Source organism: Triticum urartu, chromosome 1 (assembly GCF_003073215.2).
Source record: "Triticum urartu cultivar G1812 chromosome 1, Tu2.1, whole genome shotgun sequence".
Lineage (NCBI taxonomy): Eukaryota > Viridiplantae > Streptophyta > Magnoliopsida > Poales > Poaceae > Triticum > Triticum urartu.
In genome coordinates, this window is record NC_053022.1 from 145,115,587 (window position 1) to 145,131,768 (window position 16,182).

At 43.8% G+C, this 16,182-nt stretch overlaps 1 protein-coding gene across 5 annotated transcripts; it reads right to left on the reverse strand.

Moving 5' to 3' along the window:
• Nucleotides 1–299: 299 nt before the first annotated feature.
• On the reverse strand, nt 300–11,351 carry LOC125552015 (uncharacterized ATP-dependent helicase C29A10.10c-like). 5 transcript variants are annotated; one of them, XR_007303360.1, is made up of 12 exons: nt 11,050–11,351; nt 8,028–8,157; nt 6,352–7,827; nt 5,674–5,862; nt 5,485–5,580; nt 5,212–5,380; nt 4,311–4,434; nt 2,454–4,229; nt 1,453–2,343; nt 820–887; nt 597–715; nt 300–520 (listed from the first exon to the last, which is right to left on the reverse strand). XR_007303360.1 is itself a non-coding variant. In XM_048715467.1 (9 exons), exons 3-9 carry the CDS (start codon nt 7,709–7,711, stop codon nt 1,951–1,953), a joined length of 4,107 nt encoding a protein of 1,368 aa, XP_048571424.1. In that variant the 5' UTR covers nt 7,712–7,944; nt 8,028–8,157; nt 11,050–11,351; the 3' UTR covers nt 1,282–1,950. The 5 variants fall into 5 exon arrangements, 1 of the variants encoding a protein (XP_048571424.1); XR_007303362.1 differs by having other exon boundaries at nt 5,212–5,302; nt 6,352–7,944; XR_007303353.1 differs by having other exon boundaries at nt 6,352–7,944.
• Nucleotides 11,352–16,182: the final 4,831 nt, after the last annotated feature.

Genomic DNA, 16,182 nt, shown 5'->3' on the forward strand with positions numbered 1-16,182 from the left:
TTCTCTCTCTCCATCCGAAATTACTTGTCATAGAAATGAATAAAAATAGATGTATCTAGAACTATCATACATATAGATACATTTCTTGACCAACCTCCATGGTTTGTAATTCATGCTAGTTTGAGTGGATTGAGCACTGGGTTGCTAACATTCTCGCTTGCCATTGGCTACGGCAAATTTGGTGACCGGTATTTCATATCGATTCAACGTCAGCTACTACAGCTTGCATTGAGCACTTGCACGAAGAGGACAGGCCAGTCCGGTATAAAGGACCGTCAACAGCTCGTTCGAGCAGCGGCAAGTGCTTGAGATGATTTGTACTTCAAGTGAATCTTTATAATGTATCAGATCCTTTTCGCCATAAAAAATAATCACAATCTGTGTTATATTGCGAATTAAAATAATCACAGCAGCATGTTCACTTTCAAGTACCAGAAAAGCACTCCAGCTTGGACGTAAGGTCTTCCTGGGGGCATACATGCATCACACCAAGCTGGCAAGTACTCTTTTCGTGTCGTACCTGAATGAAAAGAGGAATTAAATGGAGAACCAGCAAATCTGATAACCCAAGAAGAAACAGAACATTTTGAGCATACCTGAGATCTTCGATGACCACCACCGTCCAGCAACACCCAGCCAGGATTGAAGTCATAGCCCTCGGCATTCTGAAATTCTGCAGAACAGAATGTCATACTAGTACATCATAAGGTGTAGCCTGCACAGAACAAGACCAAGATCAATACAGTACAACACAGGCCTGCACAAGCAAATCTGATTCAGACAAAAAAGAATTAAGGGCTAGCTTATGCTAAAACTGACATCTCAGAGGACCACCACCGAACCAGCAGCATTCCAAGCTAAGATTATGAAACATCATCAGATATACCCTGCATAGAGAACAAGAACCATATCAGTACATGCCTGTAAAATCAAGAACTAGCAAAAAGAACAAGGGCTGGTTTATGCTAACAGGGGACCTCAGATATCAGACAAAAAAACAGAAGGATCCAAACAGGGCTTCCACAAACCCGAAGCATGTACAGCGTCACCCCGGTTGGAATTTTACATCAATCAATATAATAATGCCAACCAAACACCATGCTATACCACATACCAGTTTAAAGAGCACAAGCTATACCACAGATCAACATAGAAGTACAAAAACCAACAATGTGCAATATCAGGTAAGAACATAACTGAAAACATGATAACATCTTCCAACAACATAAAACATCATTCAACAGTCTCGAACTAACAACAGGTGACAGACAACAAGGCAGCTGAATAAAAAAATGATTTTCTTTTCTAGATGTGGACTTTGTACATAGAGGGAGCTTATGTCATATGTTACAGAAGCCCTGCCTACGTTAGCAATACTGATCCTACAAGGGCATATCAAGCAACGCATGTTTGTAGCTAGCAGCAATCTCGCGGCAAAGCTTGACACCTAACCTTGCTCTAGGGCCAGTGAGATTTATCTCTCCTGGCATGTCTCAAAATGGAAATGCCCATGCGCATGTATTTATATCTATGAGAAAGATGGTAGCCTGTTAAGCACACTAAAGCAAGTATTGCAATCCCAGAAAGTAACCATCCAGCTGCAGCCTTGTTGAAGTCTGGTTATATCAACAGACCAAATGTGTCCTGCACAATTGCAGAACACTGAGGACCTGGGGCAGCCTTTTTCTACTGTAATCTGAACCACCCAACAGAGCGCATCTGACGATCTGATTGGACTGACGTCAGTGGCTATTGTTGCAACATGCCGCCGAGAGGCCTACTAATTTCATGAGGAATCCTTTCATTATGTCAATAATGCCTTCTCCTTAACACAACCGACCCAGGGTGTACATCTTCCAATAGGTGATGCTTTGCTCCAACCAGGCTTCATCCCGAGGAAGCTCATCATTGTTACGCGCACGCAAAGATGAAGATAGCAATGCATTGTCTTCAGACTTCTCTCCGAGAACCATTGGATGAATTCGGCCTCTTGGCCACTCCAAACTGCAAACTTTCCCTAGATCTATCACCAGATCGTCCCAGGTCATCCAAATTCCGGTAACTAGCATTTCTTGGAACAGAGTTAGGACGCTCATCCTCATCAGCCCTCATGCCAATCCTGGGGTCCGGAAGCATGTCCAGATGCCTCGGTCTTGGTCCACCAGTCCTCAAGTTCCTTAGGTTGTTTGAAGTATTCCTTCCTGGAGTGTTGGAAGAGATCTTCATGGCAAGAAAGTCCTTGGGGATGCTATCCAAGTCCATGAAACATTTTCTGGCCTTTGCATCTGCTACCAGCGCCGCCCAGTCCTCTGACTGCATGAGAGCACTGGCATTACCAACAACCTAGAAAACGACGAATAACTATTAGTACTATAGCATTTGTTCATAGCATGTTTTGAAGTAGCAGTACAGTGGTCTTGATGCATTTTTTAAAAGAGGACAGAGAGACGTACCCATAGAGCTCTCCTAGCTCGAGTAAGAGCAACATTCATGCGCCGTATATCTGCAACAAAACCCACGCCGTGGTTTGAAGCACGCACGCATGACATGATAATCACATCACGCTCCTGGCCTTGAAAAGCATCTACTGTGTTTATGTAGATATCTTTCCCTTCCTCAGTATTCATGACCTCCTCAAATTCCCGCTGAAGACACTTCAACTGCAACTTATATGGAGTGATTATACCAACAGATGCCTTCTTACCACCATTAACTTTCACAAGCTTCTGAAGATGCTCGTATAAACGCAATGCAAACTGAGCTTCATGAACATTCTGGTATGAAGATGATCCACCTCTATGAGACTCACGACCATGTGAGATGTCATAAAATATGTAAGGTGCCATTAATGCATCTTTGTAATACAACTCATCAGGCAGTTTGACAACACTTTCACTGTCTGTAAGGCGGCCTTGATAAAAGTATCGTGATGGAAACTCTCGGATCTGGGGATGCATCCGATATTGCACTGACAACAAAATGGTAGGGCAACCAGCCTGCTGAAACCTCTCAAAAAGGCTCCTGCTATAGAGTAAAGTTCCAGCCGCTTTACTAATAACAGTGGCAGGGAGCTGCTGTGGATCACCTACCAAGACACATCTAGCGGCACCAAGTGCAAGTGGAGGGAGGACTCCAACTTCACTGGCCTGAGCAGCCTCATCGATAACAACCATATCAAAACCATGACTAAGGCGAGAAAATAACCTGCGCCCGCTGCTTGACACTGTTGTAAAAACAATTTCTGCTTCATTGGCGAAACTGGCTTCCAGACTAGACCTAGCATCTTCCAGATTGAAGTTGCTGCCAACACGGAACCTGCTTTCTAATATCAGCAGCCTTGACATCTCTACAAGTACTTTATCCCTGCTTTCTACAGAGGCAGCAAGTTTTTGAAGCAGAACGTCACGGTTACGATCCCTGTGAGCTAGCACATCAGGATCTACCCCAACCGAACCATGGGATCTACCAGCTGCTGCAACGATATTAAGTTCCCTCTGTAGAAGCCCTATCTCCTGTGATAACTGCTGCTCACGGCCTTTTAGCTGCTGCAACCACCCAATTACTTCATCACGGCCCTTCATTAAAAGCTGTTCCGTCCGTCGCTCAACTGATACAGCTTGGGCAGCACGAGACTGTGTGTCAACTCCAACACGGGCAACATCAGGGCGGTAAACCTTCATCTCACCATCTATGAAACCTCGGTCAAGAACACGAGAAAGCAGCTCATCTGTTGCAGCATTTGATGGGGCGCACACAAGCATCCGTGGTTTGGGGCAAAGCTTGGGAAGAGTGCGGAAAAGGTTCTGATCCATGCTCTGCAAAACTTCATCAATAGACCCTGCGGCAAAAGCCTCTGAGCTGCTGTTAGTGGTACTACCAACTTGCTTGTAACTTTCAGGAGCAAGTTTCTTTAGCAGAGCAGCATAGTAATGTTGATACTGAACAAGATGAATAACATTTAACATTCCCCACACAGTATGGGTTTTCCCTGTCCCCGGAGGACCTTGTACTAATGTGAAAGGCCATGGTTCTTGTTTCTTAACCACTCCATTGCTTGTACCAGCAGCTGTGTGCATTGCAGCCCAATGAATAGCCGATAGCTGAGGCCCATTGAAAGTACGATTGATATGATCAGAAAAACTTGGAGTGAAACAGTCAAGCATAGCAGGCGGCTGCTCTTGGTATTTTGGGAAGTGCTCTGGACTTGGCTGAAGAATTGCGTTTTGCATCTGATGGAAAGTTTTTTATCAGCGTCAAGCAAAAATGTTAACCAAGAAAGACAGATAACAACCAGGTGTAATATGCATTACCTGCACATTAAGACGGCGGAATGCATGCAATGCTACATATTCCCTTTGTGTTGTTGCAAGGGAACCAAGACCCGTTAGATACCAGGTGCTTCGAGGTTGCAGTTTCCTCAGAACATTAGTCTCGCTAGTGCATCACAGAAAAGACAACCAAAACAATAAAAAAAGGTCAATAACAGTGTATATGAATCGAGTCAACTTAACAAAGTAAACTAAACGTAACAATCTAGTACTCCCTCCGTCCGAAAAAACTTGTCCCAAGCTTGTTCCTCAAATGGATGTATCTAGCACTAACTTGGTGCTAGATACATCCATTTGAGGGACAAGCTTTTTCAGACGGAGGGAGTAGGTAATATTCTCAGAAAATTGTGTCTATGAACCTCATCACAGGTCCTGTTAGGATGAGGGGATTTTCGCTTGAGTATAGCTTAATTCATAATAAGATGGTGATGTTCTCAACACTAGACAAACCAGAACTAGGAAGTTACAGAAAATTGCAGAGCAGATGGTTTTGTGTGCATGTGTAATGTTCAATGTAACTGTGCACGTGAAAAACCCGACGACCTTAAAAGCCAAAGGCAAACTGACAAGTTAGACAAGCTGTTGTATGAGTAAGTACTGCTCATTCCAAGGTAAACCTGCATCGTGCAGTGCAAAATTCATCGTGTCAAGCATGATAAATTCCAAAGCATAGTTGACTTAAATAAATTTGGCATGCAACTTCTATCATGTGTGTGAACTGTGAAGCAAACAATCACATGCCAGTGATAAAAAGAACTAAGAAAATTCCAATCACTGTTGATATAGTAGGGGAACAGGGTGGACAAAGAGCACAAAAGTGTGGTCTTATCAAAACATAGTGTGGGATAGCTAAAGAACAATGATATCACTAACACTGGATTACCTGCTACAATCAAATGAATCCCCAGCATAAAAATGGATAGTTGCTCCAATGGGATCACGCGTATCAATAGGCATATGGCGTCTGACCGTACCTACAAGCCGTCCATAGTCAGCTTCAGCGTCTTCATTTGAAGCAGCAGTCTTCCTATTAGATCTACTTGATTGGGCAGCTAATGAACAAAACAAAGGTAAGTGAACAAAGTTGTCAAAACATATTTGTGGAAGCAAAATAAAAATCTTGATAAAAATAAAGGGATATTATCAGTATGGCTACCTGAACCAGGCCGGGGGGACGACAAAATTGCAACTTCTCCTTCTTTAAAAGTCCATTTATATTCATGTGTTGGCAAAACAATAACATCATACCATCCTGAATGCAGCAAGCATATTTATGTTAGGTGATTACAATGGGTAACATGATTGCTCTACAAAAAAGGGGGCAATAAAAATGCAGAAAATATACCTCTTTCACGCCTATCCACACTTTTCACACGCACCATTACATGTGCATCCCTTGATACAGCCTCAAGACTCTCCTCGTAGGAACTATATAGCTGAGCTCTGCATTCCTCAAAAAGCAAAGGCTCAAAAACTCTAATGTACTCCTCGGCAGAATCAAAGCTTCCAGGAACACACTGAAGTTCTTCCTCCTCTGTTCAGATAACAATTATAAACTTGCCTTGTCAAACTAAGAGTGCTCATGCACACACACTGGTTTTACAATAGAACGAAACCAAGCAAACACTGACGATGCAATAATTATATACAAGGCATGTATTCACACAGAAAAAACAGTGCAATTGTACCAACCATGAAAGAAAAATACGGAGCAAACTAGGAACAGTCCTAATAAATACAGAACACAGGCAGACATATATAATACTTAAGTTTACTATTTATATAAAATAAACCATATATGTCTAAAGGACTGCAATCTTCTTATAAGCGTATAAGTCACCCTTATGTTCTGCAAGTCACTAAAACAGAATTAGCATTTGAGGAAGTAGCACTAGCCAAATTTCACAAGCGCATAAACAAAATGTATTGCCTCACAGCACATGAAAGAAGTTTCCAGATTAAACAACAGCGTCAGTTAACCAAAGATGTCCAGAAGAAACAGGGACAATGCCGAAGAACTAACCTGGATTGTGCCAGAACTTGCCATTTGTCACTTCCCGTATAAATCGTTCAACAGATGTGTCATTATACTGTGTGTTATTAACTGAAGCTTGCTTCTTTGGAACAAGAGACCTTTTGTTGGCTGGCTTCTGATCTGCAGTATGTTGTCCTGTTAGAAGTGCTCTCTGAGAAGAGACTGGTCTGCCTTTAAACTGCTTGGAATCCGTGGGCTGCTTTGAAAAGGCCTGCCTTGGCACAGATTGTTGGTAACTATCTGAGGGGGGTTCTTCGGCATTCATTTTCTTTGACCTGCCGTGAGATCCCAACTCAAAATCACCATTAGATTCTCCATTTTGGTCACAAGGATCTGCAGAATTACTTCTTTCTGGACCAATCATCTCAGATTGTCTCTGATCCCTGATGACTGGTTGGTTCTGCTTGTCTGCAGCTCTTTCACCAACACCACGAGAAGCTTCTTTCACGGTACGTGTAACAATTGGTGCTGGAAAAGATGACTGTCTCCTCGGTGTAATTGTCTTCATTGTGCCAGCTTGTTTTGCATCCTCAACATTGATGAACACAGTCTGCCTCGCTCGCTTTTTACCAAGCATTGCAACTTTGTGATCATCTAACTTAGGTCTCTTTGCAGGGTTGTTCGTGCACTTCAATGCATAACTGGCTTCTACTCCTCTGACATCCTTTGACTTAGTGCACTGGTCCAAATCATCCACAGGTTGACTTCCTTTAGATTCAGACGTTTTCATGCTCTCTAGTCCTGTCAGACCATGAAGGACTGGACCTTTAGACACATCAGACATTTCAGTGTCACCAGGTTCAGGAGCAATGTCATCTTTAATCACATCAGTAGATTTAACAATAGCAGGTCCACTCTCCTGGGATTCTCTTTTCACTTGAGTACTTGCAGTACCAGCAGATTCTTCCTTGTTGCTGACACTACTACCTGCTGTGTCAGAAGCACCATCTGCATCAGACCACTCTCCCTCTTCTCTTTCAACTGATTGTGGAACCTGATTGGAGGGCCCAGTAGGACACACAACACTATCAGATAAATTATTAGTTACCACAGATGTAGAAGCCGCAGTAGCATCCAAATTCTCTTCTGTATTCATAGAATTCTTTACATTTTGTGAATCTGTACTTCTAACAAAAGGCTGAAAACCTGAACCAGAAGATGCATGATTAAAGGCATGGTTGTTTAATATCCCTTGTGACCAAGGCACTTCTTGTGGTGGAAACAAATTTGAGGGATACATATTGGGAACAGGAAGCTGAGGTTGGGACACAACAACAGCAGCTTCTTCTTCGTCAGCTTCTGTTGGGAGCTCATTGAGGTCAAATAACATCCTTCCACGAGACCCCATGTCATGTGTAAATGCATATAACTTGAATGTTTAACTGGTGGATTCAGTAACAATCTTCCAGGGCAATAGCACCTACTGGAAGAGAACTATTATTGACCTTCTGTATAGCAAGAAATCTGCAACAACCAGCGTAATATGTTAGTAATATACAATGATAAACAGGGTGTTCAAGGGGTGCCTGGATGCTTCATTCCATTACTGAGATAGCCCATCAACAAGAGGCGGAAGCAGAGCTGAACAAGGAAGTGAACAGTTACAGCAGAACCCTCATTGTACGGTACTACAGAAAAGACAAATCTTGATCAGGTTATGCGACCTGAATACGATTCTTCGCTGCATTCCTGTCATGTTCAGACCCAGCCCCCTTCGTCCTCTTGTTGCCCACTTCATATCCATCTCAAGAAACTGGATTCTAGGAATTCAGGATCTCCACATCCAGACAGACCCTTTACAGACAACGTAAATAAGTATGTGGAACATATCAAGCAGATGGTGCATAACTACCTAAAGGTAAACATTGTCATACACACCATTATGTCTGGGACAGGGCATCTATACTATCAACTCAAAAGCAAACGGATTGGATTTCAACATGAAGTACAGCAATATTTAACAAATTACCACAGACAAAAAAACAATAAAAGCTTGTAGCAAGACTAGTATCAATTTCTTCCAAACTAAAAAGGGGTTCCCTATCAAACAGAGGATACATTAATGGCTGTAGGGGAGAGAGAGAGAGAGAGAGTATAGCTCAATAAATGAGCCTAAAAACTTCGAGGCCCTTCCCAGTGCTCCACCTTGTACCGGGGCAAAGGCTCCCCAAGTATGCAAAAAATCTGTTGTGGCAAGGTAATTAAGAGGAGAGAGGAGTTTGATGAGCCCACAAAGAAACGATGCTAGGGGCGCGCACCTAGATGAAAACACAATTTACAGTCTACAACTCATTAAATGAAGAGAGCTTAGCAACAAGAAACAAAGCACCTATGCATTGGAGAGTTTAGTTGCTATAAGCCCTTTCATGCACTTAGCACCTCATCTAAAGTACCTATGCACTGCAAGAGGTCTCACCAACTCCGCATAAGCCCTAGGGTCTAATCCAGTAATAATTTCAACCCTGATCCTGAATTACGACTGTATTCTAAACTGCGGGTAAGCTCTTATAATCCGCCACCATCTCCTCCCTCCTGCTTCACCACCACCTACAAATGTTTCAGCCTCTGGCATCACTGCCTCCTACCTGAGCTTCTCCTCCACCCTCTCGCATTCATCATTATTCCCCAGTTCCTCTTATTCTCATCCACCTTCTGCTCCCTTCAGCTTCCGAGCCACCGCCACCCCAAGCCCCGTTCTTCCTCTTACCATGCCCCTGCTTCTCTACTTACCCATGCGTCTCTGCTCCTCTTTATATTCCGCTTCTTCTCCAACCCTGGCTTGATTCCTCTATGCAGATTCGGCATTTTATCCATTGAGCACTCAAATGTTTTATTAGTGATGGGCTTCTTCTAGTTTTGCAGAAATGGCAAGTTGTCCCCTGCTCCGATGGACAAACACGTTATCTTTCAAAAAGAAAAACACAATCGCTACAACCAACAAATGTTCTCTTCATGCCACTCAAACCAAAAGGCACACACCCAGTTAGACAACCGATGAATAAACACCAATATTGATTCACAGCTACTCCAAATTATATCATCACTAAAGTAGAGGTCTACAAACTTGACCAAAAGTTTCAAATGGGAAAATGATCCAGAGCTAGTCTGAATAGAACATCAACTAAAATAAGCACATGCCTATAAATGGTAAATGACCCCTTTGGGCAGCAATGATTTAAAGACAACCCTAAATTAAAGCTATTTACAACAGGAGTGCCTTCAGCTAAAGGCATCCAACAAATCCAAAAAATCTATCCAACTCCTAACAGTTAACCAGTAGCACAAATGACTCTCCAAACCTTCTATCTGACATAAATAGCTTGATGACTACTACAATGTTACAGGAATATCAAACTTGATATTCAAAAGTCCACTTCAAACAGAATAGAGGATGTGTGCCTCCAATGAAGTCAGAAGGTTAAGTATTAACTATTATTAAAAGTTACCCAAGGAGGAATTTAATTTACAGACTACAAAAATATCCCTTTATTACAAAATTGACCAAGGCGCAACTATGATTCACTTACAGCATCTACAATGCTAGACGCCTGGACAGACACTTAGGGGGAATAAATAAATATCATAAACTTTAAAACCCACCGCCTTACCTTTCAACGGCGGACGCTGATTTATATGCGCTAATTACGCAACTAGGCACTTCGTGCGGAAAAGAAACGAGCCAAGCGCTTGGCGCATGCTTTTGCGTCGATGCTACTTAGAACACCAGGATTTAACAGAGCACAACCACTAAACAGGCAGGAAATCAATCCTAGCACCAGCCTCTAGCACCTGGCATTGTAGATGCCGTTATACTCTGAATTAAATGTTACAACAGAAGAAGTACGCATACGACAAAATCCCACCCAAATCAGTACAAAATCATACATGTCATCTAAGAAACAATGGGTTCTAACTAACAACCAACAAAACATGATGTTCCAGTAGCAGTGTAACAAATCTGCCAATTCTACTCACCAAAAAGTCAAAAACTAGGTTGACAATTAACTACAGCGTAGCAACTGTACAAATTAGATGAACAATCCACTATTCAAACAAAAAGCAAATGAATCTAACACGTGCCCTCTATTATTTGACTAAACAGATGATGAACTAATAAAAACTGAAGAAGCAAGAGCAACTAATGGTAGGGGTAAACAATGTACCTCCAAACCCCTATGTCGAGTGCTAGAAATCAATTAGCAAGAGGAAAGTTAATATACGGCAGCACAAATAAAGATCGTGTACCCTCTTCCATTCATTGCTACCACTAGCATGGCATAGCCTGCTTCTGTTTGCTCGATCTACCAGGATAGGGTATTTATCGCCCCGTCTTAAATCAGGAAATCCCATGGAAATCTTTTCAAATTCCATAAACGTCCCTTGGAAGCCGTCGCTAGATTTGGCGAATCCCCCGTACCCTGATCCCCATTCCGTTTCGAGATTCGGCAAACTCACATCGCACAGTTAATGTCCGAATTAGGCAGCAGCCCATGCCCCGCCTGCCTAACTTGGAGAGAGATGGAAGGAAAAAAAAGGCTCGTCCCACCCACGCGCATCCATCCCATCCTAGGGTTTCGTCATTCGACCGCCGCCCCGTTCAATTCGTATCGAAACCGCGTGACGGCGGGTCCTAGGGTTCGTAGCAGGCAAGCAGGAAGAGTCGTGAGTTGGCGGGGATCTCCGTACCAGGCGATCGTTGTCGGCGTCGGCGTCGGCGGCGGAGGGCAGATCCGTCTCTGCTTGACTAGGGTTCCCTTCCACCCTCTCCTGTATGCCCCCGCCTCCCTCCTCGATGCGTGCGTGTTCTTCTCCAAGAAAAGAATTATTTTCCTTTTTGGTTTGGTGGCCTCGGACTCGGCCCCTCTCTCGCCTCACGAGCGGTCTGTGTGCAGGTGACGAGACTACTAGAGCTTTCGCTTCCTTTCTTTCTTCTCGACGAGAGAGAGAGAGGAGAGAGGGGGTGGGTGTGAGGTCCAGATGTGAGGGAAGAGGCGATGGGTGGAGGCTTATTTATAACCCACCGGGGGCCAGGCCCAACAGCCACCGGCTACGCGGACCAAACCGTACAGCCCCAACCACGTTATATGCCCCTGCCTTGTGGAACCCGGCTGTGGGTCCGCTTGCTGCGTAACCCGATGAAAGGGGTGGTGGGCCCGGGTCGCGCGTGGGGGTGTGCGTTCGCTCGCATCTCGGGCGGATGCAGTCGCATCGCAGGCACCAGGTTGGAACCAAACTCGTCCGTTCTCTTCGACTAGCTGGAGTAGGCACTACAAGTTCAACTTAACAAATTTGTTTACGTGACAATACATTAATGAGGAGAGATGTACTTTAAATAATTTAGCTAGTTATTATAACATCACATGTCCTAATGCAATATGAGTCTATGACCTAATAAATAAGGCTTTGCATTTTACCATACTTATATTACTACTCACTATGAAGATAGTAATATAGTCCAGGAAAATGTGTATGTTAGTAAGTATGTTACTCTTTATTGTGGCTAGTCTTCTCACTCATCTCACGCCAACTTAAGACCGCATTTAGTCCGCCTCTGTTCATTTGGCTCGAGACAAACAAATAACATGGCCCAATGCATGGATTGAATATAAAATCTGCCCGGCGCTTGTCCATTTGGACTTATTTCTGACCCAAATTTAGGTTGATTTTGTTCAAGCGGACATTGGACGGACGAGCGTTTGTCCTCTCGGTGTTTGACCTCAGTCCCGCGTGGCAAACGACTAACCACCTTCCATCCCAAACTTGTGGATGGGGCCCACATGTCCGCCCTCACGCGTCCTTTTAATGTCTACCCCATGGACCGATTAGTGCACTTCCACACACTTCTTTGCCCTCACGCGTCTGACAAGACCTAGACTGGGCCACCGGCCATGATGGGGATATGGAAGTGGATCCCGGGGGCGTCCATCAAGCACGACGTTCAAGCCGGCTCTTATTCTGCCCCATCAGGATCGAGGAGCACCGGCGGGTTCTCTATCTCGCCGCCCATCGTCGCGCCGCGGTAGAGGCCATACGTGAAGGTGGAGGTGTGCCAACGCCACGGGGACACGGCCACCTAGCTCCCATGGCCCGACGCGCATGTGCCAAATGGGTGGCATCTCAGCCTCGATCAGGTGTCTGTGGCGGCCATCCCGACGAGCGCTCGTGCCCGTCCACTTGAGATCAACCGCCGACGAGCGCAGCTGCATCCAGACCTTCTTCATGACCCCAAGTTCACCGTCAAGTCCCCGATGTGGGTCACGTGGTTCCGGGACAAGCACGACGTGCGGCGGCAAACTTTCTTTGGCGCCCGTGCTCCGAGCCCGCCGAGGCCACAGGTACGCGCTCGCCGTCCCGCCGCCGCCACCGGCCCTAAGCGCCCAAGAGTGGGAGCTCATGAAGAAGGTGCTCGAGGATTCAGTCCGCGAGTACGAACACATCCAGTGGAAGGGCCTCGACGTGTAGCACGCCTTGTCGGCCGTAGGCGATGTGGTCGTCCCAAAGCCAGAGGGCGGCGGCGTGCTGGAGCCGATGGTGGTGATTGATATGTCTCCGTCGTAACTATAACTTTTTATTGTTTCATGCCAATATTCTACAACTTTCATATACTTTTGGCAACTTTTTATACTATTTTTTGGACTAACATATTGATCTAGTGCCCAGTGCCAGTTCCCGTTTGTTGCATGTTTTTTGTTTCGCGGAATATCCATACCAAACGAAGTCCAAACGCGATAAAAACTTACGGATATTTTTTGGAATATATGTGATTTTTGGAAATTGGAATCTACGCGAGACAATGCCCGAGGGGCCCACAAGCCCTGGAGGCGCGCCTCCCCTCCCCAGGGCGCGCCTAGGGGGCTTGTGGCTATCCCGTAAGGCGGTTGGTGCCCTTCTTTCGCCATAAAAAAGATGATATCCGGATAAAAATCATGTTAAAATTCCAGCCCAATCGAAGTTACGAATCTCCAGGAATTTAAGAAACGGTGAAAGGGCAGAAAACAAGAACGCATAAACAGAAGGAAACAAAGAGAGAGAGATCCAATCTCGGAGGGGCTCCCATCCCTCTGCAACCATGGAGGCCATGAACCAGAGGGAAAACCCTCCTCCCATCTAGGGGGGGTCAAGAAAGAAGAAGAGGGAAGGGCTCTCTCCCCCTCTCTCCCGGTGGCGCCGGAACGCCGCCAAGGCCATCGTGCCAGCGATCTACACCAATAACTTCGTCGTCGTCATCACCAACTCTCTCCCCCTCTATGCAGTGGTGTAACACATCTTCTCATCGCTGTAATCTCTACTTAAACATGGTGCTCAATGCTATATGTTATTTCACAATGATGTATGGCTATCCTATGATGTTTGAGTAGATCTGTTTTGTCCTATGGGTTGATTGATGATCGTGATTGGTTTGAGTTGCATGTTTTATTATTGGTGTTGTCCTATGGTGCTCTCCGTGTCGTGCAAGCATGAGGGATCCCTGCTGTAGGGTTTGAAATATGCTCATGGTTTCGCTTATGGTGGGTTGCTAGAGTGACAGAAGCTTAAACCCGAGTAAGTAGGTTGTTTGCATATGGGAGTAAAGAGGACTTGATACTTTAGTGTTATGGTTGGGTTTTACCTTAATGACCTTTAGTAGTTGTGGATGCTTGGTAGAGTTCCAATCACAAGTGCATATGATCCAAGTAGAGAAAGTATGTTAGCTTATGCCCCTCCCTCATATAAAATTGCAATAATGATTACCGGTCTAGTTATCGATTGTCTAGGGACAAGTAACTTTCTTATGACAAAAAGCTCTCTACTAAAACTAACTTAATTGTTTTTTATCTAAATAGCCCCTGGCTTATATTTACATGTTCTTTATTATCTTGCAAACCTAATCTATCACACCTACAAAGTACTTCTAGTTTCATACTTGTTCTAGGTAAAGCAAACGTAAAGCATGTGTAGAGTTGTATCGGTGATCGACAGAACTTGACAGGATATTTGTTCTACCTTCAGCTCCTCATTGGATTCGACACTCTTACTTATCGAGAAAGGCTACAATTGATCCCCTATACTTGTGGTTATCAAGACCTTTTTCTATCGCCGTTGCCGGGGAGCAATAGCGTGGGGGTTAATATTCTTGTGCGTGCTTGTTTGCTTTATCACTAAGTAGATTTTACTTTCTGTTCTAAGTTGTTATCTACCTTTAGTTATGGAAATGGAACATGAAATATAAAAAAATAGGTGTACTTGCTACTCATGGAGATGGGGAACCTCCTAAAAACCTCGATGCTCGTTATGTGAAAAATATTAAGATAGCTACCATGATATTTTATGGCCTGTCCATTTTTTGATATCTTTGCTATGCTAGGTCATTGCACATCCTGGTGCACTGTTAGAGGCATTCATATAGAGTCATATTGTTCTAGATATCAAGCTGTAATATTAAGTTATAACTAAATAGAAGTGTGATGATCATCATTATTAGAGCATTGTCCCAGTGAGGAAAGGGTGATGGAGACTATGATTTCCCCACAAGTCGGGGTGAGACTCCGGACAAAAAAATTGAAAAATAAAACAAAAAAGGAAAAAATAGAGATCCCAAAAAATGGAAACGAAAAATGAGAAAAAAAGAGAAGGGGCAATGCTACTATCCTTTTACCACACTTGTGCTTCAGAGTAACACCATGTTCTTCATATAGAGAGTCTCTTGAGTTATCATTTTCATATACTAGCGGGAATTTTCATTATAGAACTTGGCTTGTATATTTCGATGATAGGCTTCCTCAAACGCCCGAGGTCTTCATGAGCAAGCAAGTTGGATGCACACCCATTTAGTTTTCATTTTGAGCTTTCATACACTTATAGCTCTCAGTGCATTCGTTGCATGTCAATCCTTACTCCTCGCATTGACATCAATTGATGGGCATCTCCATAACTCATTGATTAGCTGCGCCCATGTGAGACCTTCTCCTTTTTTGTCTTCTCCACACAACCTCCACCATCATACTCTATTCCACCTATAGTGCTATATCCATGGCTCACACTCATGTATTGTGTGAAAGTTGAAAAGGCTTGAGAACATTAAAAGTATGAAACAATTGCTTGGCTTGTCATCGGGGTTGTGCATGATGAAATACTTTGTGTGATGAAGATGGAGCATAGCCAGACTATATGATTTTGTAGGGATAACTTTCTTTGGCCATGTTATTTTGAGAAGACATGATTGCTTTATTAGTATGCTTGAAGTATTTTTGTCCTAATGTCAAATGATAGACTATTGCTTTGAAGCACTCGTGTCTTAATATTCATGCCATGATTAGATTATATGATCAAGATTATGCTAGTAGCATTCCACATCAAAAATTATGTATTTTATCATTGACCTACTCGAGGACGGGCACGAATTAAGCTTGGCGATGCTAATACGTCTCCGTCGTATCTATAACTTTTGGTTGTTTCATGCCAGTATTCTACAACTTTCATATACTTTTGACAACTTATACTATTTTTGAGACTAACATATTGATGCAGTGCCCAGTGTCAGTTCCTGTTTATTGCATGTTTTTTGTTTCGTAGAATATCCATACCAAACAAAGTCCAAACACGATAAAAACTTATGGCGATTTTTTGGAATGTATGTGATTTTTGGGAATTGGAATCTATGCAAGACAATACCCGAGGGGCCCACAAGCCCTGGAGGCATGCACCCCTCCCCAGGGCACGCCTAGGGGGCTTGTGGTTACCCCGTAAGGCGGTTGGTGACATTTCTTTCGCTGCAAGAAAGATGATATCTGGATAAAACCGTGTTAAAATTTCAGCCCAATCGGAGTTACGGATCTCCGG